The 25,433-nt window shown below is 34.8% G+C and overlaps 2 protein-coding genes across 2 annotated transcripts; both read left to right on the top strand.

The window, feature by feature from the left end:
• The first annotated feature begins 6,245 nt into the window (after positions 1-6,245).
• On the top strand, positions 6,246-12,607 carry LOC132120963 (uncharacterized). The gene is made up of 6 exons (XM_059530179.1): positions 6,246-7,046; positions 9,987-10,075; positions 11,732-11,800; positions 11,950-12,004; positions 12,175-12,211; positions 12,345-12,607. Exons 1-6 carry the CDS (start codon positions 6,368-6,370, stop codon positions 12,364-12,366), a joined length of 951 nt encoding a protein of 316 aa, XP_059386162.1. The 5' UTR covers positions 6,246-6,367; the 3' UTR covers positions 12,367-12,607.
• A 1,237-nt stretch (positions 12,608-13,844) lies between these two features.
• Positions 13,845-24,384, top strand: si:ch211-173d10.4 (carbonic anhydrase 14). Its single transcript, XM_059530150.1, has 8 exons — positions 13,845-13,948; positions 14,137-14,194; positions 14,489-14,509; positions 22,914-23,087; positions 23,178-23,335; positions 23,425-23,511; positions 23,707-23,791; positions 24,239-24,384. Exons 2-8 carry the CDS (start codon positions 14,137-14,139, stop codon positions 24,382-24,384), a joined length of 729 nt encoding a protein of 242 aa, XP_059386133.1. The 5' UTR covers positions 13,845-13,948.
• The last annotated feature ends 1,049 nt before the right edge of the window (positions 24,385-25,433 follow it).

The raw sequence follows: 25,433 nt of genomic DNA, 5'->3' as shown, positions 1-25,433 counted from the left end.
GCAAAAACTTAATCTTATTTTATTTCATTTCAGTTAGTTGCCAAGGCATCATTTCTCATTTCATTTTGTTAATTTTTTTTCTTCTTCTGTTGAACACACAAGGAGACATTGTAAAGAAAGAGGGTAAACAGAAAAGTTAATGGTAACCATCGATTTCCATGAAATTTTTTCAGTTTTATGGAAGTCAATGGCTAAGGCCAACTGTTTGATTACCAATATTTTTCTAAATATTGGCTTTTGTGTTCAACAGTAAAAGAAAACTCAAACAGGTCTGGAACAACATGAGGAGGTACGGAGCCCCACACATGACATTAAAGAAAAAATAAATAAATTGTGCACACGATTTACCATTTACATGATTACTATTGCGTTCCCTCAATTTGCTAAATCGTGCGCACCATTTATAAATCGAGTGAACTAAATAGTAAACAGAGGGAACGCAATTATAATCGTGTGCAGGGTTTAGTACATTGAGGGAACGAATTAGTAAATCGTGCACACAATTTAGCCTACTATTTTTTCCTGCATGACATGTGCGGGGATCTGTAAGGAGGAGTAAATAATGACATAATTTATTTATTTATTATAACTTTTTTTTTGCTTGGGTGGATTATGAATTTAAGTACTAAAATGACTAAAACGAAATTCATTTAACACTTAATAAAAATATACAGTATATATATACAGTACAGACCAAAAGTTTGGACACACCTTCTCATTCAAAGAGTTTTCTTTATTTTCATGACTATGAAAATTGTAGAGTCACACTGAAGGCATCAAAACTATGAATTAACACATGTGGAATTATATATGGAATTATATACATAACAAAAAAGTGTGAAACTACTGAAAATATGTCATATTCTATGTTCTTCAAAGTAGCCACCTTTTGCTTTGATTACTGCTTTGCACACTCTTGGCGTTCTCTTGATGAGCTTCAAGAGGTAGTCACCTGAAATGGTCTTCCAACAGTCTTAAAGGAGTTCCCCGAGAGATGCTTAGCACTTGTTGGCCCTTTTGCCTTCTGTCTGCGGTCCAGCTCACCCCTAAACCATCTCGATTGGGTTCAGGTCCGGTGACTGTGGAGGCCAGGTCATCTGGCGCAGCACCCCATCACTCTCCTTCTTGGTCAAATAGCCCTTGATGCCTTCAGTGTGACTCTACAATTTTCATAGTCATGAAAATAAAGAAAACTCTTTGAATGAGAAGGTGTCTCCAAACTTTTGGTCTGTACTATATGTAATATATAGACATAAAAAAAAAAAACTATAATACAAATGATAAAACCACAAAACAAAATTACTAAAACTAAATAAAATTGAAAATAGAAAAACGAAATCTAATTAAAAATATTGACAAAACTATGTCATGATACTGAATTAACATTATATATATATATGGGTGTGTGTGAGCCTATATATTTTGGCCCGAGGCCTAAATGCTTATATATAATAAATTATATTAATTATTGTGTGTATTTTACATCTCTATAGGTCATGCCATTATGGAAGTGGCTGTTTTGTTGTTGTTGACTATACAAGTGAGCACAACCACAGCACAGAGGTGTGTGCATTTACACCACTCACACACACACACACACACACACACACACACACACACACACACACACACACACACACACACACACACACTACGGTGTATTCACAAAGTATATTCACTGTCACATGTATTTTTTTGAACAGGACACAGATAGAAAGCCTCTTACTAGTGAAGAGCATACATAGGTCAAGAGACATGACCTTGATGGACACTGACAGAGAGACTCCATCAGTTGTGACCAAAACCACCAGAAAAACGCATCTAAACACAACCTCTGCTCTGCTTCTAGAAGCCATCCTTCAAAGAGCCAGAGAGTAAGTGAGAGCTAAACTACTGTTCAAATGTTCAGGGTCAGTATGATATTTTTCAACAAGACTGCATTTATTTAATCAAAAACACAGTAAAAACAGGAATATTGTGAAATATTATTACAATTAAAAGTAACCGTTTTCTCTGTAAATACATTTTTAAACGCACTGTAATTTATTCCTGTGATCAATGCTGAATTTACAGCATCATTACTCCAGTCTTTAGTCTCCTTCAGAAATCATTTTAATATGCTGATTTACTGCTAAAGAAACGTTTCTTTTTACTATCTATGTTGAAAACAGCTAAATATTTTTGTGTAAACCGCAGTAGGTTTCTGATTAACAGAAATTTTAAAAGAACAGCATGTATTATTCAAAGTAGAAATATTTTGTAAATGTCTTTGTAAATATCTTTTCTGTCACTAATTATAAATTCAATGCATTCTTGCTGAATATAAGTATAATGTTATTTCAAACCCCAAAACCTTTGAACATTAGTGTACATATATAAATAAAAAATAATATATTTTTGTTTTGTTTTCTTGGGATTTACAGTAAATTCATATGGATTATCAATTACACAAATAGATTCACATTTGTCTGGTCTCTCTGCAGAAGGCGAGCAGCTCATAGAGGTTGTCAGCTTGGGACATGTCAGGTACACAACCTGGCGAGCAAGTTATACCGAATGGGTCAGAGCAATGGAAAAGAAGAATCCAAAAATGCAAATGACCCAACAGGTTATGGACGCTAAGAATATACATCACAGATGAGTTTCTGCTCATTCATCAATGAACATAATGCATTTGTCTGGTACTGCGCAGGATGTAAAAAAAGCTTTGAAAAAAAGAGTTCAAATATATAGTGTATTAACAAATTAACTAAAATATTGCATGCCTTTGATAGACCTTGTTTAGGCTGCTCTTATTGTATAAAGATTGTACGCATTCTATTTAAAAATGTATATAAATGTAAAAAAACAAAAAAAAAAACAAAGAATAAATAACACATAGAACTACTTTATGGTCTATAGTTTTTGTTATTATAAATATAATTTTTTAAAGCAAAAACAGTGTTGCTAATTTTAATATTTATAAAATATTATTTTAATATTAACAACAGATCAAAACATGACGTTATATATTTTGAGGGGCAGGAGTGGAAAAAAAGGGCACTTCTCACATTTATTTTATTTTTTTTCTAAGCAAAACGAAAAAAAAAAAATTAGTGGTGTGTGATATTGACAAAAAACAATATTTTCTAGGATTTTATCGATGACAATAATTAGATGATATTTTGCTGAGCGTGTTATTGTGCTGATATGGACAGCTGACTCCTAAAGCTTTTTGATATTCTGCATATTTTGTGTGGTGTTCAGTTCACAGCAGTTATACAAATTAATCTTTTCCAATAAGTTTGAATTTATTAATTTTCTTCCTTTTATGGACATTCTTACCTATAAAGCCATTTTTCTAAAAATGCGCATCATCTTTTCAGTCAAATTCGTAAATTGAACCAGAAAATTAGAATAAGTCATTTGGGCTGTTAACAAGCAAATTAAATCAGTATTGACAAAATTAATCTTTGCAATCCAGAGAAGACAGAAGCTGCATTAGAAGTGGAATTTAGATGCATTTACACACTGTTTAATGAAGGACATAATGTTTTGATATTTTAAACATAAAACATTGAATACTGACATTTAAAATTATTATTATTATATATATATATATATATATATATATATATATATATATATATATATATATATATATATTTTTTTTTTTTTTTAAATGACCATAGGCTACTTTAAATATGAAATTAAAACTGTCAGTAGATGGCAGCAAGTCACTGTTAATAAGTGAGTCTCTCCGACTGAACTGAACTGAATCATTTAAACGGTTGATTCATTCAGGAACAAAACAGCTCATGTTGCTCAAAGATAAAAATTTGAATTCTATTTGTTATGTGAAATAAAGCAAAAACAGTCAATATTGTGTCTAAAATGTAAGTGTCTTAATATTAATTTCTTGTTTATTGAAATGTATTTGTAATCAATCATGCTGCTTTTAGGTGGAAAAAAAACTTCACAGTCTTCGCGTGATACTGATTAACTATATGAAATGATATAAATATATAAATTTCTGCCACCATATCTGGAATTTTGTGATGATTCTAAAAGCTTTTTAATAAACTGAATCAAGCAGTAAAAGAACGCGCACTGGTCTATCCTACTAGACTATTTCCTTAGCAAACTTTAGCTCATTTACATGGTAGCTCTCATGAGTCATGGATGTTAGCAAGACACATTAACTATATTTCCCTTTTGCATATTAGCTGTAAATTCGAGGCAATGGTAGCTTAGGCAAGACAAGTTTATTAATATAGCACATTTCATTCACATTTAAAAGGTTTAAAATTAATTTAAAACAGTTAAAAATAGAAAATGATTATAAAGTGACATACAGCCAAGTATGGTGACCCATACTTGGAATTCGTGCTCTGCTTTTAACCCATCCAAAGTGCACACACACAGAGCAGTGATAACACACACTGTGAACACACACACACACACTGTGAACACACACCCGGAGCAGTGGGCAGCCATTTATGCTGCGGCGCCCGGGGAGCAGTTGGGGGGTTCATACACAGTCATACACAGAACCATTGAAGCGGTCATAGCTGTGATGTGTCTTGAATAAAAAACAGCTGCTGACCAATCAGAATCAAGCAATGGAACTAACCATTTTATAAAGAGCTATCCACCTTTTTCTTCAACGTGGAAGTAAGCCTGTGGGGAAGACTTCCGGTTCATTAGCCGCTATAGGGAAATAACGAGAAGAATAACAACGTGCAGTAAACGATAAAACTGTTTGCATTATAAACCAGTGTGTTCGTAATTAAGACAACACATTCAAGTAATATGGTAAGACACACCAATTTTCAATATCAAGCAGCAAAACGAGTGTTCTGTACAGCTAAAAATAGTTGGACGCGAATGAGACCTGAAGCCAGACCCATAGAATTTATGGGAAGAAAAAGGTGGATAACATTGTTTAGAAGATTAAAGGAATGTTTCTGAATTGACGTGGGCAACTGATCCTTCAGCATGTTCTCTCTTCCCTAACCCCCACCCCACCAAAACTAAAGCTATCCCAATGGACTATCCAGAGTTGTGGACCCCACTGTTTTCTTTTCTGTGTTAATGTATTACCCATTTCAACAGGAAGTTTGGGCAGGATAAGTGGCAATAGGTTTTAGTTATGTGACAGCCATGGTAGAAACTAAGAAACACACACATATAGGGGTGCACGTTTCATTTTGTAATTTTTGCATTACAGTTTAGTCGATCTAAAATAGTGATTATGCCATGTCTGTATACCAGTGAGCGGTCTACATTTATTTCAACAGAACATTTTTTTTTTTGGTCGCACACCCTGCACACCACTCAATATGCACCCCTGTAAATTTTACACCAAGCACTGCTGTTGTTGGCTGTCACAGCAACAGCAATTAAGGCAATTATTTTTTTGGAAATGGCTTGTTTTGAGCACCAGCAACCCCAAAAAGAATGTCCATGTCCAGTATGCATTGCATTCTGTCAAAGGCTGATCAGGCATGGTTTGCAGAGCTTAAGTTAAAATACTCCCCAAAGGTGGTATATACAGTACTAAATGTGTTCTTTTTCATTTTGTGGACAAAAAGTCCTCTAGTTTTCCGGTACGAGTCAGAAAAGACTTCTGCAAGAGGAGTTTAGATGTAAAAATCTTTAAAAAAGTGAATACAAATCCATTTCATTGTTTTACTGTCCAGTGATGTAAATGGTAGCAGGTGCAGACAGCAGTAGATTAAAAGGTATGCTGTGATTAAGATGTATACAGGTGACCTTTGGAAAAGTACCCAGTATAGGGAAAGTGAGAGCGAGGGAGGGAGGGAGGGAGGGAGGTTCAGCAGCTGAGTGATCTATTGAAGGTCAGATCATGGAGTGTACTGCTAATATTAAGAGACTCTTTGTATAGTTTCCCACCCAACAGACCTAGCCAGGCCTATAGGAAGGGTCCAAATGGGACTGTATTTACTCTGTGGTGTCTGTGTTTGTGTGATGTTGGTATTAAAGTTCATTTGTTCCTTCCTTCCTTGTTTCTTCTATTATTGATGAGCACTTCTATTTATCTCATTTTCTCTCACATAGACAAAGTAATAATAAAGGGCATTAGGAGTGTGTCTTGTGCATGTGGCACTGTCAATCATCTCAGTATGTTCCTCTGTTCTACACCATTCTCTGAATGGTGTGAATGTACATGTGACCATACAACAGAGACCAGCCCCCTCTCTGTCATTCAACTCCCTTTCTAATTCTCTTCGGTGGATCCAGTGACTGCACTTCCAAGTACTTGGTCCAAAGATCCAAAGAACCCCATAAGAAACTGCTCCTCTTGGATGAATACAAACACATTTTTTATAAACTGTTTTTGTGTGTGTTACGGAGTAACTGCAAGATGGTAGCTTCAAATAGCTGGCTGTTGGGGCTTATCGTAGCTCTGCTTTCCACTGGATCGTTCAGGGATTCTGTGCAGGCTGAAGAAAGACCACAAAGTGAGGATGCCGAGGTGCTGAGGGGTCTGAACCCTACTGGAGGTGAGAAAGAGGAGGTGGATGATGAGGAGGAGGGTGGAAATATATCTGAAGAAGTTGATGAAGGTGCAGGAAGAGATGGGGAAACAGAGGAAGTTGAAGATGAGGAAGATGGAATGGAAGCTCCTAAGGAAGAGGTGACACCAGAAGAGGAGATAACTGAGGAGGAAGAAGCAGCTGATCCTGAAGTGGATGATGCTGAGGAAGACGAGGAGGAGGCAGAAGAAGGAGTGGATGAAGAGGAAGTAGCAGAGGAAGATGATGAGGCAGAAGGAGTAGAAGATGAAGAGGAAGCAGCAGAGGAAGAGGTAGAAGAAGCAGAAGAGGAGGATGAGCAGATGGAGGTAGATGTAGAAGAAGAATTATCAGGAGAAGTGGAATCAGCACAACAGACAACAGAGGAAGAAGAAACCGCAGCAGAGGATGAGGGAGCACCAGGTGAGGAAGAGGAAGAGGAAGAGGCAGATGGGGAAAAGGTAGCTTCTACTGAAGATAATGAGGAGGCTGGAGATGAAGAGACCATAGTTGAAGATAATGTTGAAGGTAACTACTGAATTAGTAATCCAATAGCCTTTACAGAGAATCAGTATTAATGTTAATAGTTTTCTCTTACGCTTAATATATATAAAAAGACATGTTCCAAAACCTTAAGGTGGAGATTTTTTACAATTTTACAAACTTTAGCCTTTTATTTGCTAAAGTAAAAACTATCAATCAGACAAGAAAAGGCATGAAGTAGATCATAGCAGACATGTTTTTCAGCTTTTCAAGTTTTGATCATGTTGATAATTTAGAGATCTTAAATATTTGCATATCAAATATGATACAGTGAACTTACAGGGTTGAAATGCTGTTTTGGAACAGGGACATTGTTGGCTTTGCAAAGTCCTGTGAATGCCTCTCAGTGATTCTATGAAGTCACACATTGGCCCTAAAATAGCTCACTACATCAGAACAGTTACAGCAGCTGAACCTAACCTAACACACAGCATATATGTTACATGGTATCATGACCGTATGGCCACCACTGAAACCTAGGGTCTATTATCAAGTTAAAGTTCACAAACACTAAAATGCATTTGTTTTCTAGCTGCCATCTGACATGGAACAAAGCAACCATATCTTTCTCAGTGGCAAATGTCAACTAGCTTTCCCTTAACTAACTGCTGACAGATGAATAAACAAATCCCTTTTTTGTGCCCTTGAAAGGGACCATCTGTAGGGGTGTTCCAAATCAAAGTGAATGGGCCCTTCACAAATTCGTTAGTGAAGGGTAACTTAGAAGTAATTGTATGGTTCAAGGTCATGTGATCCAGAGTGACAAGTCCTTGTGATTCATTTTAACGTTAGATGGTGGGAGAATGAGTTAATGTAAACAGAATAATTAAAGTTGTGTTGTTGTAATTACTAATTACTATTATTATTAACTACTAATTTTCAGCATGCATTTTATATGAAGTTTATATAAGTTTCCCTGCTATATAGGAACTGAACAGAATAGTATACATTAAGAATAAGAATGGACCAAACTCCGAACCCTGAACCCCAATGATTAGCCGATGTGACTGGAACACATACAGTATTCTAACCTTAGACCTGACTAAACATAAATCTTTAAAGAACTTGACAGAAAAAATTAAAGCACTAGACTTTAGCTTTCAACTGCTGTTGGGTTAACTGTCAACTGTTTTAGTCATCCAAACCTGCTTAAATATTGTGGGAAAGTAGCCAGTAGTATAGCCAGTAGTAAAAGACGCATTGAGGTGGTTGAGTGAAGTTGGAGAGATCTCTTGTACAAAATACTGTGAATAGTCTGTATGTGTCTGAAGTGTTGCTGAACTTGTTTCAGTAGTAAGTAACCTTCGCAGCAGAATCAACTAAAGGAGAAGAAGGAGATGAGAGGCTGATATATGCTCAAGTCAGCAGAGATTCAGAAAGAATTAAAGACAACTGGTGAAAAAGTTTATGAGAGATGCAATAAAGTGACAAGCTTATTGTTAGGGATACAGTTATGGGTGAGCTTGCATTGTGTGCTGCAGTGGTGTATGAGGCCATAAATTCAAGGAAGTCAGCTGCTTGAGGTTTTTCGAGGTGGATGTTGAAATCTTAGCAGTAATTGATATTCTAAGGATGTGCAGAGAGAAGAGAGGAGAGGGTTCCCAAAGTTGGAGATAAAAGCTGGTAGAGAGGATTTAGGGAGTTGTCATTTTGTCATCCATGTCTGTTAGACCAAAACATTTTAAAGCTTTTGGTGCATGAAGAAGATCTGTAACATTGCAAAGACTAAAGTCTCAAATCCAAAGCGATATTCTTTATCAAAGTTAAGACTTTGCCACGCCCCCTAAATAGGCTCATTCAAACACGCCCTCGCGTTTACGTCACTATGTTGAAATATTTGCATAATTGCACCCAAATGTTCACACAAAGAAAGACGGCGTGGTTTCAGTCACCACAGTTAGTGTTGAAGCAGTCATGTCAGGATGCTGTGTGTATCTAAGCAAAAGCACTTTATTTTGCCTTCCGAAAGTAGATGCATTTAGGAAACAGGAAACAGAACAGCAAAGCATTTTTTGGACAACCGTTTCGTGAACCTAGGAGAGGAGGTAATTCTGACTTTGCAATGACAATCTGTGTGTGTGTGTGTGTGTGTGTGAGAGTGAGAGAGAGAGAGAGAGAGAGAGATAGATAGACAGGGTGACACAGTGGAGTCATCTCTCTTAAGTCTTGTGTACTGCAAACACATATGAGATTCATCATTGTGTCTGACACGTGACTCTGTTCCCCTTTCAGGCTTGAACTGATGGTAAAACTAAGGACATTATTAATTGTCTTTACATTTATTTTGAAAAAAGAAGCTCACTATTATGGAAAGGGGTGTTACTTTTCCGACAAGTGCTTGCCGTGATCAGCCAATCACAATGAACTGGATCAGTTGGCCAATCAGAGCAGACTGCTCTTGTTGGAGGGAGGGACTTTGTAGAGAATGAAATGTTTGAATTGGGCATAGAGGACCTACAATAATATAAAGTTTTTGAAAAATAATGTGTTTTTTGAACATTATAGCATGTCAGCATATTCTGTAATACCAAATACACAAAATAATGAGCTTTAAAAAAACATCATATGATCCCTTTAAGAGGTTTGATGATTGGCCAACGCAGGGTTGAAATCAGCTTGGTTAACCACTAGCTTGAAGTTCCAACAGACTGAGAAAGACTGAACACAGGTACCGTGGATTGGACGTCCACCTCAGTGTAACCATGGAGACTGATTTGCAGGTTTTTACATGAGGTGGACTACCACTTCCTCTTCAGAATCAACTACTAATTAAGTACTTGTCCACTGATTGCTTTACAGCTGAGGCCTAGCAATGTCCCAACCAGCCACAACAAGGTCTTACTATTCTTGCTGTTGATGTAGCACTGGTGCCTTACCCATTACTAATTAAGATCTTTGTTAACCCTAATCTTTCTCTCTTTGTAGAAACTGCCAAGGAAGAAAATGTAGATGCAGAGTTGGTCTCCATACAGTATAGCTCAGGCTCTTTCTGTGCCCTTTGCTCAGTCTGTGAGGTAAGTCAAGCTTCTACCACACTGTTCTTACATTACTGACTCACACATGCCATAGTCCTTACACATTAGAGAGATTTTTCATTTGGGCTTGGGGCAAATATGCCACCAAAATGAACAAAAATATCTCTCAAATTCAAGATAAGGAAGCAAAAATGACCTCTGCACAATTGAACAAAACCTATTATAATGTATTGAGAAAATGAATGAAAAATATGATTGCAGCATATTGTTTACATCTCTTCACGTTCTATCAAAGATTTATTTTAAATTTTTTTGTTTTCATATGAATGTAATGGATTATCAAATCCATTTATATTAGTAAGCAGTGATAAAGAAATTCATTGAAAATGCCAGATTTTATACACTTGCTGAATGAATCTTGCACTCTTGAGGATTCTCTCCTCATAAACAGAATACTGCTGCTTCAATGTAAACAATGTACTGTAGACAGCTTCAAGGATTATAACAGGATTTTTTGCAAAGAGCAAAATTTAATGACCTTTTCTAGAATGAAGTCATGGGGAAAGCTCTCTGCCCACTTTCTGTATATAATCTTGATTTTCTAATGAATGGAAAGCAATAAACAACTTCATGTACAGTGCTTAACTTGTTTTGTCTGTGTAGCCTACAAGAAAATGACAAGCCATTTCCCCACACATAAAAACTTATTTTTAATGTATTCTATTACTCATTATTAATAATCATTATTACAAAATCAGAAGCAATTATCAACAATTGATCATATTTCAGTTCTGCTCTGTAATGAATTCCTTTAATTCTAGAATGTATATACTTTAAGTAGGCTATTTACAGTTTTCAACATTTTGCACTTGTGTAAATACATGCATGCCCCTTTTAAGCAGAATTAAATAAATGATTTGCAGCTTCTGTTGCAGCTTTGCAGTGTAAAGACGACTTTTCTTGAGGTTGATAAAATGTGACCCTTGACCACAAAACAGTGTCAATTTTTCAAAATTGAGATTTTTACATCATTTGAAAGCTGAATAAATGATGTAAAGCTTTTCATTGATGTATGGTTTGTTATGATATAACAATATTTTACCAAGATACAAGTATTTGAACATCTGGAATCTGAGGTTGCAAAAAAATCTAAATATTGAGGAAATCACCTTTAAAGTTGTCCAGATGAAGTTGTAAGCAATGCATATTACTAATCAAAACTTAAGTTTTAATATATTTATGGTAGGAAATTGACTAAATATCTTCATGGAACATGATCTTTACTTAATATCCTAATGATTTTAGGCATAAAAGAAAAAGCAAATCATTTTGACCCTTACAATGTACTTTTCTCTATTGCTACAAATATACCCCAGCGACTTAAGACTGCTTTTGTGCTCCAGGGTCACAAATATTATGTGAAAATGTAAAACAGTCTACAGTATATAGTACAACATAAATAGATTTAATAAGGTAATCCTAAAAAATGCACTTAGGAAAGTAAAAAAAAGAAAAAAAGAAAAGGGACCGGAAATCAAAGTTCATATCTGACCCTGATGACATCATGACGATGATCAGTGCATGAGGTAATCTCACCATGAACTTACTGAAGTATAGACTTGGTGTGATCCCTTCCTAAACCTTAGAGGTGTAGCTTACTACTCTATCTCTGTCCGCCTCTCTCTTTCTTCACAGCACTGCGGTACCTGTGACAAATGTCCCTGTGATGAAGGAGACATGTCAGCACACTGCAATCACTGTGATGTAGGCCTTCTTTCTTAATATGATCAAAATTCATATTAATAAAGTTTAAAAGTATGTGGACACCCAAGCATTATAGCCTACCTTTAACTTCAAATCTTAAAGTTGATTAAAAAAAAAATCACCTATCCTCTTGCCTTCTCTTTCCACAGGATTGTTCCTACTGTTTCATTTGTCCTGTGATCTGTGAAACAGTCTGCCAGCCAGGTAGAATGCTGATATTAATAGGATGCTCACTCTTAATGCAAATGTATCAGAGTAAAAAACAAAAAAACTAAGTAGCTTATGCAGATCCAAACACTATTTGTTAGCAAAATATGTGTTATGTAAAGTATTTTTGGATTATATTTGTGGAATGTTTGTTTGTTTGTTTTTAGGTGGAATTCTTGATGTACTGAGTGGTTCTCTCTACCAGTAAGGATACAACATCTGTTCAAAACAATACTTGCAGAATAATAATATTATGAATGTATTCATACCTCTTATCAGCATAGTTTTAAGTTGAGCCTTATTTGTGTTTATTTTTTGTCCTCAACTTGACCTACAGCACAGTGAGCACGCTGCTCTGAATACTTTCAGCATTCTTCACAGCGCCATCTTTTGGTGAACAGAGGAACTACAGTCTAGCATGCAGATCATTCACTTGTAGGCCTGTCTATTTGGCTGGCGAGATCTGGGGATTTTCACCCTGAGGCCAGGGATGGGGGCAGAAACCTATCTTAAATATAACTGAGGAACAGTCAGGACCTTCATGTTTATTATTTAATGACATTGTAAAGGTGACTTTAAAAGCTGCAATAAATGAATAACAAATTACAATGTCGCCAGGGTTCAAATTACATTACAATTACATCTTATTTACTACCTACAGTATATAATATAAGTACTAAATATTTCACAATATTACTATTTTGACTGTATTTTGAACAAATAAATGTCTTGGTGAACATAAGAATTTTCTTTCAAAAACATAAAATCTTACTGACCCCAAACTTTTGTTCATGTATGGAGTAATTTACATTGAATAATAACAGTTATAACAAAAGTTCAGGTCAACACGAATGTGTCAATTCTGTCTGTACAGCTAAAATCATCAAATGTCATTCTGGTTTCAGATTAATCAGTGTCAATTTAAATAAACATGTATAATTTATGAGTGTGTGAATAAACAGATACAATATACACAATATGTTTTTACTCACCCTCAGGTTGTTCCAAACTTTTATGAATTTCTTCTGCTGAACACAAAAAAGATATTTTGAAGAATATGCCTAACCAAACGGAGGTCAATGGGAACCAGCAACTGTTTGGTTGGCCATATTCTACTACAGGTTTAAACCAACTTGAGGGTGAGTAGATTATAACAGAATTGATTTTTTTGTGTAAACTATAACTACAGTATAATTTAGGAAATATTTCATGTTGGGAAATTGAAAAAATGCAGGAAATGACACATATCACAGCCTTCTGAGGCAAAAATACTGTAGTAGTTTTCATTGCACTGCTGTACTTCAAAAGGCACTGCTGTCTGGTAGTATGACTGGTGATCTTCAAATGGAGGAAAGTAATGAAGAAATAGCTTCAGTACCTGCATATTGATTCATACATAATTTTATACACTTATTTTTAGCTTCTAATGCAATTGTGTCTGTTAAATTCACTATTCATTTAGATTATTAAAACTAAATGACTAACAGCTGCACTTTGTCATGCTCTGCTCATACAACACAAACCTCCCTCTCAAGGTGTGAAAACTTGGTTAGAGAGTGGAAACTGAGTTCTTCCCTTCTCTAAGAGTCATGTAATGGAGAGTGCACTGAAATAAGCGGTTTGTTATTATGACTGAGCATGTGAAGAATTAAAAATGCATATAATTGTTAATATATTTCACAAACAACTACAAAGAAAAGTCAAGTAACCCATTGAATTAAATGTGAAATGTTGTATATGTAACTGCATGCGTGAATGCATAAACCTTAACCCATTTCCTTTACAGGAAATAATTTTTTTTCACTCTGTGGACTAGTACATACAAACATGCAAAGGGCAAAGGCAAAGACAGTCTGAATAGCCCAAGCGGTTGTTATACTGTTTTCTGTTAAATAAATTAAAAAGAAAAATATAAAGACAGCTTCTGTAGCTTGTGCAAAGGTAAGTTTCCACATTATATATATATATATATATATATTTTTTTTTTACTAAATGTTTTCAACATTTTTCAATAGCTAAAATGTTTTAAGAATTAAATATAGTGTAACCCTGAAAACATTTTGACTGACAAAATATTAAATATCTTCTGATTAAATGTGAAATATGCTAAAAATACTTATTTCTAGCAGATGCTTGTCAAGACATGTGTGATTGTTATTTTATTGTCTGACTTCAGCATTGCAAAAGGTGAGCATTGTCTGTCACTTTCTTGTTGTGTTGGTTGAATCAGATTTGTTTTGGTTGTCAATGAATAGAACTATAAATATATTTATTCATATAATTTGTATTCTAAGAAAAACACGTCCCAGAATACAGGACTATATAGGGAAATCAGGTGAAATGTACACACTAGTTAATTTAACAGTTAATTCTGGCATGTCTCTTCTTTCACCAAGCTCACTTTAGTCACAACCAAGTGTGAAGAAGAGTCTATAAAGCAGAGCTAATCATGTTTTATTTTTTCTTTTAATTTTATTTTAGATTGGTGCTATTTTGGCTGTGGTGAGAAACATTACATTTTCATTACTTAAAATTTGTTTCTAAATATTTCTGAATATGAAACTTTCAGGTAAAAAGTTCAATGCTTTATGTGGGACCTTTGATGAGGAACCAATTATTTCTAACTGTGAGCAAACTCAGTCTACTCAATCATATTTTTTCCTTGACAAATCCCACTCTAATTACTAATTTAATACAGAAATCAAATTTCCTCTTCAAGCTGGCTAGACCCTGCACCTGCTTTCCTCCTGAAACCCTCTGTCATTTCTGCCCCTATCTCGCACCTCATTAATATGGCCTTAATTTATTCCACTGTTTAGATTTATTTTTTCTTTTATCCCTATTCTCAAAACACTAATTTGGATCCTGGAAACCGAACTACCATACAATATCTAACTTGCCATTTGAATCAAAATTGTGTATAAAATTATGCAAAGGGCTGTTGTCTCTCAGCTCTAGTCATTTCTAGCCTACAACAAAAATGTATTTGATATTTTTCAGTCTGGTTTTCATTTACAGAACAGCACTGAAACTACTCTTGTGAAGGTTGTTAATGATCTTTTACTCTTTGGAGACTGGCAGTTTTTCATTTCTTCTATTACTTGACATCAGCTCAGTTTTCGATACTGTTTGTCATAAGATATCACTCTCTCGCCTCACAGAGTTTGGCATCTCAGACTCTGCATTATCCTGGTTCTTCTCAAATCTCATAGATGGACAATACTCACTGCACAATTCCATATCCCCCCCGTCTCTCTATAACAGGGTGTTCCCCAGGGTTCAGCACAACACTGCTGGCCAACCAAAACTTTAAGTCGTAGAAACACCAAAAAATGTGCACATACATAAGTTCATATCTCCACTAAATAGGTTACAATTCAAAAAAAAAATTCCTTTGATTCCCTGAGTCAAGTGGAGCAAAACGTATACAGGCAGGGCCGGGCCTAGCGTTTTGGGGGCCCTAAGTAGATTTCCAAAAGGGGGCCCCATACCTACAGTTTCATCTAACCATCCGCTACCCACCCCAGTGGACACATCCTACACTGACACCTAATTGTAAAATTGTAGCTTTTATAAGCATTTAAAAATATATGGATGGAAATAAAGATACATTTTTTTTATGTTGTGACAGATGAAAAACTTAATGTCATGCAACAACCCATTTAAGCACAATTTGTAAACTTTTTAAAATGTAAAATAAAAGATTTTAACAATTGCTTGAGAGAAATGTATACAAATTCAGTGAGATTAATGCTTAAAACAAAAATAATGATAATTATATTAGAGAACATAATAATAATAATATAAATGGACTGGCATTACAGGGCAGATTATTATGCAAAAATAATCAAACATAAGTGTAAACAACCTATAAATATCAGATCAGTAAATCAATAATCAGATTTAATGCATTATCTACTTGTTGATTCACCAGTTCACATTTACAACGCGTGTTTGCTGCATAAAAAAAATATGGGTTGATTTTCACTTATAGAAAATGCTAATTCATTATCTGCCAGCAGGAGGTACAGTACTTTTGGAATGGCAGAAATTTACATTTAACAGACACTTTTATCCAAAGCAAGTGCATACAGACTACACATTTTGGTGTGTACCCTGTATGTGTATATCCTGGGAATTGAACCCACAACCTTTTTAGCTGCTAACCCAATGCTCTACCACTGAGCCTCAGGAATTATAGCTTTTTACCTGGTAATGGCTGTAAACATGAAATGGGAAGCACTCATATTCTTTCAATGAAATCAAGCCATTTTTAATCGTCACATTAAGCTATATCGCAACTTTTGTCTTTCCGTGCCCAAAATTAAGACATCTTGAAATCAGAAATCATAATCAAGACTTTCTTGAACGATTTAAGAGTTTTTATGAACTTAAATTTGATACAATTAAATATTTTTTAAGAAACCCTAACAGGTTCCTAGACTACGACCATTTGCAGTCATGGTCTGCTCTGAAACATCTTCTTTGCTCCACACCATATCATGTGAAGAGAGTGAAGCTGCATTTTCTTGGTCTCAGTCATTTGGATATGAATGTCGCATTTCTCCATGGCAGTTGCCCAGATCTTTCAAACTGGTCATGAAGCAACCATTACCCTCAAAAGCAATCCTTCCGTGACTTACTTTTCTATTTGTTTTAAATTGATCATCTGAGTGTAATACTATCAAGACAGATGCACTATATGGCCAGCAGGCAGCTAGTTACCTATCCCTGTCCTAGACTAATACAAATTTTGTATACATCATTTAGAGGCCCTGAAGATAAAAATTTATCAAAATAATTATTATTCTAAACCCTCAAAATGGTTTAGATGATATAGTTTAATAGGTTTATGGAGCCATGGCTACAAAATGAATTGGCTTATATCTTCTAAACTGTTTGACTAATTAAAATTACTTTGATAACTCTTTGTCATTAGTGTCTATAGTTGATACATGCAACATTTTCTATGAATCAGTCATGTGGTTTAAGAAGAGATCGAAATATAATTTTTTACCAACTCAAAATGGCAGACAGACTACAACATGCTGTACTTATATTGTCCTAAAAGGAAACAACAGCTTAAGAATTTTTTTTTTTATATCAGATTCCAAATATATAAATTTGGCAGAAGTAAACGTTTACAGAGAAGAAAACGCTGTGCTTCATATCCTTGTCTATATATATTCAAGATATATTCTTGTCTTCCAGATACCTCACAGAAGTTATCAGATAACTGATACAGTAACAGATTTTTTTTGAGAGTTTTAGTAATTTCACGGGATCACCAGTCTCATACATTGAAATCATTGTAAATGACTCAGAATAATGACTTAGTTAAAAAGATGCAAATAAAATCATTAGTTTCATATGAATGACTAAACTTTATCGGACAGCAAAGAAATGTGTGATCTCCAAAACACTTAAAGATCATTAAATGCTACCTTCATTTTAATATATGAAAATTATATTAAAAACTTTTTTCATGCTGCTTGAAATTACTTTATTTATTGCTGTACAGTTAAAATTAAAAGTTGCCCCTTCTTTTTATAATAGTAGCCTACATATTGCTGTCTTCAAGTGTAATTATGCCAATCAGTAAACATGCCAACAATAATGAATTTCTAATGCCCCGGTGCTATCATTTATATAAATTGAAATGGGAGATGATAAAAAAAAGGAAAAAAAAGCCTTAACTTAAAGTGGGTTGTGGCTTAGTGACCATGGGCCCCACATTTGTGCTCATCACGAAAGCTTTATGTTTGAAACAGCTTCACAGACAGTCTACACAGTAGGTTACATTTCTGTGTTGCAAACATTAAATACTAATAATGAAAATATTGGCATTAAAGTTCATAGTCCAGATATAGCTGATGTTGCGGCAGCAGCATTCAAAATGAGAAACTGACCTTTGGAACTCATTACGCATCAAATAAAGATTGTAAGGCAAGGCAAGGAATGTGACTCTTAAAAATGCATTTTATGTCTAATTTATTCAATCAGTAGATTTATTAAAAAACAATAAAATCTAGTTAACTCATTTCTATCAAATCTATCTATCAAATCTATCTATCTTTCTATCTATCTATCTATCTATCTATCTATCTATCTATCTATCCATATTTAGATTTATATATATTTTAATAGGCTCATTTATAACATTTTAGACTCATTTAAAACAATAAATAAAACATTTTGTAAGACACCTAAGTGAATTAGCATATATATAATTTTGTTTTTGTCTAATGTTTTGTTTTCAGAATCATGGTAGAATGGTGATTTCTATTCTAGAAATCCCAGAGTCATAGCTTAATAAAAAATAAATGGCGTCTAACTAATGAGTAATTAGTTTCAAATAGCCTATTAAAATTTAGACTAGGATGTAAAATGTACAATTTTACAGACTTTATGTAGTGCAACAAGGATTTGCTACATTCATAATGCATCCGAACTGATTGCACTGTATTTTACATATTCACTGCATTTTATGTAAAACCATTTTCTATTTTTTACTTGTTTTAAATTAATTTTAAATAAGTCAATTTTTAAATCATTTTCAAAGTTTTAAAAAGTTTTGCTTGTTTTATTTTTGTTCTTCATGATTCTTTTACTTTCTTTTATGCAAAGCACTTTGAATTACCATTGTGTACGTAATGTGCGATATTAATAAACTTGCTTTGCATTACAATGCTTCTTCTCATCCAGTGTGGGAAGTACATCCCCATCACCCCCCACCCCAGGGGCACCCCCTTCTTTTGGTATGTTCCCAGATCCATGCACAAAATTCATTAGAGTTTAATAAAGGCTAAAATAATCTGAGTCTAATCACTCTCCAAAGAACATATTTATATATCCAAAATTCAGATCACATCGGTCAAGTTGTCAGAGATGACTGCATATGGTCCAGTTAAAATGAAGAGACAATATAAAGTAGGTGGCCATCTGTTACGCCCCATGGCTCAAGAAGGACGTAACAAAAACGGGAACACACAATAAAGTGCGAATAACATGAATTTATTAACAAAATGGAACTAAATAAAAAGAAAACCGTGTAGTAGGAAGCAGTCAGGAATCAGTAGTGTAAAGTTAAGTGAATGCATGAGAGTGTAAAGGTCTGTATCAATGTTGGATGCATCAAAAAAATAAGGTTTAAACAGAACCCAAACAAAACCAAGTCCGAAATGCAGCTCCCTCCTACCAGGTGTCATACTGCTTTTTAAAATGGTAAGACAGGAAATCAACAACAGGTGTCCTCGATGAACCCATCAGAAGAAATCAGCTGGAAGGTGGAGCAACACCACAAATTCAATCCCAGGATGACGCACAATACATGGGTCGTCACACCATCCAAAACATTCTCGCAAATAGACATCAGTTTTGCCTTGCTGATGTGTTACATTTGATGGCTTCAGTCAGGGGAAATGAAAGAAATGCACCATAGTAAATATATTTAATATTTATTTTAAATGTATTGTTGAGGATAACCCCTTGATTATTTATATGATATGAATTATGTGTTATATTATTCAAAAGAATTGTGATTTACTTTGGATCAGAGCATTAAAAGTGGTAGCCTATTTTAGTGAGCTAGGCTACATGGATTGATCTGCAAAATGTCAATATTTTCATATATTAGGCCTATATTTTTATTTATATTTTAAAATTCCTTTAATAAAACAACATGCATTTATGTTATTCGTTACCTATCCTTTATTTTGACAGATAACTTCTTGGTACACTGATTAAGAAATTGTTGCATGTTTAAACGTGAAGCAGTGTATAATTTCGTTCCCTTTATTTAGGCCTAATTAACCTAAAACAAGAAACAAATAAATTAAACCTACACGATTTAGCTAAATCTTTGAAACTCTAAAGAATTGACTGATTTATAAAAATCCTCACGTTTAAACTCAAGTTCTCTCATTATAATCAAGAAAATGCTCACGGTGTAAAAAAAAGCTTTATTATTTGACAACTTAAGTGATTTTAAAGGGAGCAGTCTTTACTTGCTTTTAGGGCTGGGCGACAGCATACAGCCTAAAAAAATAATTGTGAGTAAAAAAGGAATGGAATAATTTACAAATCTCATAAACTTATATTTTATACACAATAGAATATAGATAACATATCAAATGTTGAATGTGAGACATTTTGAAATGTCATGCCAAATATTGGCTCATTTTGGATTTCATGAGAGCTTCACAAAAAAGTTGGGACAGGTAGCAATAAGAGGCCGGAAAAGTTAAATGCACAGATAAGGAACCGCTGGAGGACCAATTTGCAACTTATTAGGGCAATTGGCAACATGACTGGGTATAAAAAGAGCCTCTCAGAGTGGCAGTGTCTCTCAGAAGTCAAGATGGGCAGAGGATCACCAATTCCCCCAATGCTGCAGAGAAAAATAGTGGAACAATGTCAGAAAGGAGTTTCTCAGAGAAAAAATGCAAATAGTTTGAAGTTATTATCATCTACAGTGCATAATATCATCCAAAGATTCAGAGAATCTGGAACAATCTCTGTGCCTAAGGGTCAAGACTGGAAAACCATACTGGATGCCCGTGATCTTCGGGCCTTAGACGGCACTGCATCACATACAGGAATGCTACTGTAATGGAAATCACAACATGGGCTCAGCAATCAGAAGACATTGTCCGTGAACTCAATCCACCGTGCCATTCACCGTTGCCGGCTAAAACTCTATAGGTCAAAAAAGAAGCCATATCTAAAAATGATCCAGAAGTGCAGGCGTTTTCTCTGGGCCAAGGCTCATTTAAAATGGAAAACTGTTCTGTGGTCATACGAATCAAAATTTGAAGTTCTTTTAGGAAAACTGGGACGCCATGTCATCTGGACTAAAGAGGACAAGGACAACCCAAGTTGTTATCAGTGCTCAGTTCAGAAGACTTTATCTCTGATGGTATGGGGTTGCAGGAGTGCGTGTGGCATGGGCAGCTTACACATCTGCAAATGCACCATCAATGCTGAAAGGTATATCCAAGTTCTAGTACAACATATGCTCCATCCAGAGGTCGTCTCTTTCAGGGAAGACTTTGCATTTTCCAACATGACAATGTCAGACCACATACTGCATCAATTACAATGTCATGGCTGCGAAGAAGGATCCTGGTACTGAAGTGGCCAGACTGCAGTCCAGATCTTTCACCCATAGAAAACATTTTTTGACATCATAAAGAGGAAGATGCGACAAAGAAGACCTAAGACAGTTGAGCAACTAGAAGCCTGTATTAGACAAGAATGGGACAACATTCCTATTCCTTAACTTGAGCAACTTGTCTCCTCAGTCCCCGGACGTTTGCAGATTGTTATAAAAAGAAGAGGGGATGCCACACAGTGGTAGACATGGCCTTGTCCCAACTTTTTTTGAGATGTGTCGATGCCATGAAATTGAAAATAAATATATTTAATACATTTTCTAAGTTTAAACACTTGATATGTCATCTATGTTGTATTCTGAATAAAATATTGAAATTTGAAACTTCCACATTGCATTCTGTTTTTATTCGTACAGTGTTCTATCTTTTTTTTGAATCAGGTTTGTACTTTCCGGAGGCCAAATAAAGTGCTTTTGCTTTCGCCTAGAAACACACAGCATATCCCTGACATGGCTGATTCAACATTAACTGTGGTTACTGAAACCATGCCTTCTTTCTTTGATTGAACATTTGGGTGGCATTACGCAAATAATTCCACATCGTGACATAGACGTGTTGGGGCATGTTGGAAAGAGCTGTTTAAGGGGGGCGTGGCAGAGTCTTAACTTTGATTAAGAATATCTCTCTGGTTTTAAGACCGTAGTCTTTGCAACTTCAGGGATCTTATCTATGCACAATCAGCTTGTAACACTCAAAAGACAAAGGACAAGTTGAAATCGCATTGTATGAACCCTAAATACTTGTATTTAATACATTAAAGGAAAGTGAATGTCATTTTGCAATATTTTAATATCAGAGATACTATTATAGTTTTTCTTAATATTTTGGATTAGTTTTAATTTTTATATACAGGTATTTGTTTTCATTTTAATTTTAGTAAGATTTTGGTTATTTAGGTTTATATAGTTATTTTGAAATGTAAATAACTTGTCTTCTCCTGACTTAGTCCTTGAATTTTTTTTATGCTCAGATCTGCCCTTTTTGCCTCCGATACCATTTCCGATACCTAGGGTTAAGTATTGGCCGATAGAGATACAGATCTGATACCAGTAAAAAAAAATTTCCACCCATTTAAATACATGTAGAATTTATATATCTTTGTGTGTGGAACTGATCATCATTCTTTCACAATCTACTAGATACAGATTACTTCATTATAAAGAAAAATAAAATAAATATGTATGAAAATAATAAATATGGAAAAATATAGGCCTATGCATATTCATAATCTATGACAAAAATGTATCATAAACTAGGTTAGTGGATAATTGGGCAGCAAAAGTTATTCTCGAAAAACAAGTGCACAACAATTTTAGAAATCCAAACATTTACTGAAAAAACTATTTTTGTGGGGAACAAATGAAACTGTTGCACTAAATATAGTAAAATTTGCCACATTGCTATTTGTATTATTATAAAATAATTTTTTTTAAAAACATTCATTAATGCATTTATGTATAAGTATATACTATACTGTACAATTAAAATACATTTAAATGTATAGCATATTAGACATTGATGCATAGTGTATTATATATGTGCAACAGTTACTGAGCCTTTCTTTTAACAGTTTTATTATTCAGTTATTGTGCATGTTAAAAACAATCTCGGATTTTGATCGGCCCTCTCTGACCGATACCCGATCCAAGAAAAATGGCATATCGGTGCCGATACCCGATTTTAATATCGGATCGGCACACCTCTAATTTAAATACTTATTTATTTATTTAAAGAAAAATCGCTCCCACACTGGGGCAAATACTATCCCAAATGTAATGGCCGTAAACAGTCTCCAATCAACATCGACACCCAGAAAGTCGTTAAAAACCAAGAGATGTCATCTGTTGACTTGATTAACTTCAGTCTTCCTCACACCATGAAGATGCTGAAGAATAATGGACACACCGGTTTGGAATCAGTAATACAGTCTACTGTATGAACATAAGTAAACACACCAGCATGTCATATCTGCGTTTTCCTGCATGCTGTCCCTGCAGTTGAGTGTGAGCTGAAGGCAGGAATAGTGGGAGTTCAAGGAGGATATCTAAAGCACAAATACACCGTCCTGCAGTTCCACTTTCACTGGGGTGAAAAGGACCTGGTAAACCATCCGGGATCAGAGCACTCTCTGAACGGACACAGATCGCCTGTAGAAGTTAGAGATGAGGCCTGCAAGATCAAGTTGTGACAGACATTGAAAATGTCGCTTGCATTTAGACTCACGTGTTGTATTTTCTTATGCAGATGCACATTGTCAGCCGGAGAAGTGATCTTAATGACAGCACCGCAGCAAAAGTTCAAGATGGCTTTGCTGTGATGGGCTTCTTTATTGTGAGTGGCATTTACAGGGTTAATCCACTAGAGTGCAGTATTAGCATTTTAAATGACAACTAATTTAGGAAGTGTTTAACGTTTTCCCATATCTGCGTATTTTAAGTGTATCCAATGTAGATTAGGTAGTTACCTAATCTAACTGTTTTTTATAATAAATTACATTTATTTACATTTATTAATTTTTTCCTTCAGGAGGGCAATGAAAAGGAAAAGCAAAAAGAGACGTCACAAGTCTGGGAAAGCTTCACCAATTATCTCCAAAAAATACCAAGAAAGGGTAAATAGCTGTCAGCCAAAAAGAGCCTAATTAGATTAATAAATTGCCACATAATGTTATTAATTAGATACAAAAAATAATAATAATTGGCTGAGCCCTAATAATAATAGAGTAACTATATATTTTTGCATTATACATTTGCATTATAAATGTACCACAGATTGAGAATAAGTGATTGTATTTATTATTTATCTATATATATATTTACAACTGTTTGGCAAATTTTGTTGCGAGTGAAATGCAGTATTTTCATTGAGATTCCACTCAATTGAGAATTTCACAAAATATTTTCTCATGCAGGTTTCGCAACTATTTCAGGTTGCTCAAACAAATTCACCATAGTGACGAATAAAAAGCTGCTTGGTTTGGAGACTTCATAGCCAATGAACATTTTTGTCCTTGAAATTTCACTATTGATACCCCACATTTTACTACTTTTACTACTAGGAGACAAAGTCAGAATTATGGAGCCATTTTCTTTGCATCAGCTCTTAAAGGGGGTTGATCTCAGCAAGTTCTACAGCTACAATGGCTCACTGACAATTTTGTCCATAGAAACAGAAATAAATTTTTCTGTACCAGAACTTTGCTGATCCTAATTGGGTCCTTGACTATGGTCCAAACCACAGCTTCATCCACAACTTCATCAAAGGGAAGGGTCCAAAATGGCTGATGTTGGTTTTCCTTAATTCTTATTTTTTATTTCTGGAGGGGGCCATTTTTGCTGGAGTGTAACAAGCCTTGAGTGAACAACATACTGATTTAGACAGAACTGTCAAGTCAAGTCAAGTTACCTTTATTTATATAGCACTTTAACCAAAAAAGATAGTATTAAAGCAACTGAACAACATTAATTATGAAAACAGTGTGTCAATAATGCAAAATGACAGTTAAAGGCAGTTCATCATTGAATTCAGTGATGTCATCATCTCAGTTCATTTTAAATAGTATATGTGCAATAATTTGCAATGAAGTCAACGGTATCGCTGTAAATGAAGTGACCCCAACTAAGCAAGCCAGAGGCGACAGCGGCAAGGAACCAAAACTCCATCTGTGACAGAATGGAGAAAAAACCTTGGGAGAAACCAGGCTCAGTTGGGGGGCCAGTTCTCCTTTGACCAGACGAAATCATTAGTTCAATTCCAGGCTGCAGCAAAGTCAGATTGTGCAGAAGAATCATCTGTTTTCTTATGATCTTTTCCTGGTGGTCGTCTGACACAAGGTTTTTACAGGGGTATAAGTCATTCTACGAAAGCACTGTATAACTGATATAGGCTTATTTTTTTTTTTTTTTTTTTTTCCTTTTTATTCAAAACAATTCCAAACATGCTTAATATATCAGGAAATATCTTGTTTCTCAAATATGTGTAGGTAAACGCGTTTTGCACCTTTATAGATTGCTATTTGATCAATATATGGAAATGTAGTGTAATCTATTAACTACACATAAAAACCTGACTTTTTACTTAAGTGCCATATCATGCCATAAAATATTTTTAATACGACTGAATTTGCATTTAATGTAAATTTTAATAACAATATTGTAAGATACTTATTTTAACACTTTCATTTTACAGAGAGTAAAGAACATTTACATTATCAAAAAACATTTTCATTCAGTCTAGCCAGAGTTCAGGCACTC

The sequence above is a fragment of the Carassius carassius genome, chromosome 39, assembly GCF_963082965.1.
Source record: "Carassius carassius chromosome 39, fCarCar2.1, whole genome shotgun sequence".
Taxonomy (NCBI): Eukaryota; Metazoa; Chordata; class Actinopteri; order Cypriniformes; family Cyprinidae; genus Carassius; species Carassius carassius.
The sequence above is the reverse complement of the archived record's forward strand: the minus strand, read 5'-3'. Positions and strand labels throughout refer to the sequence as shown.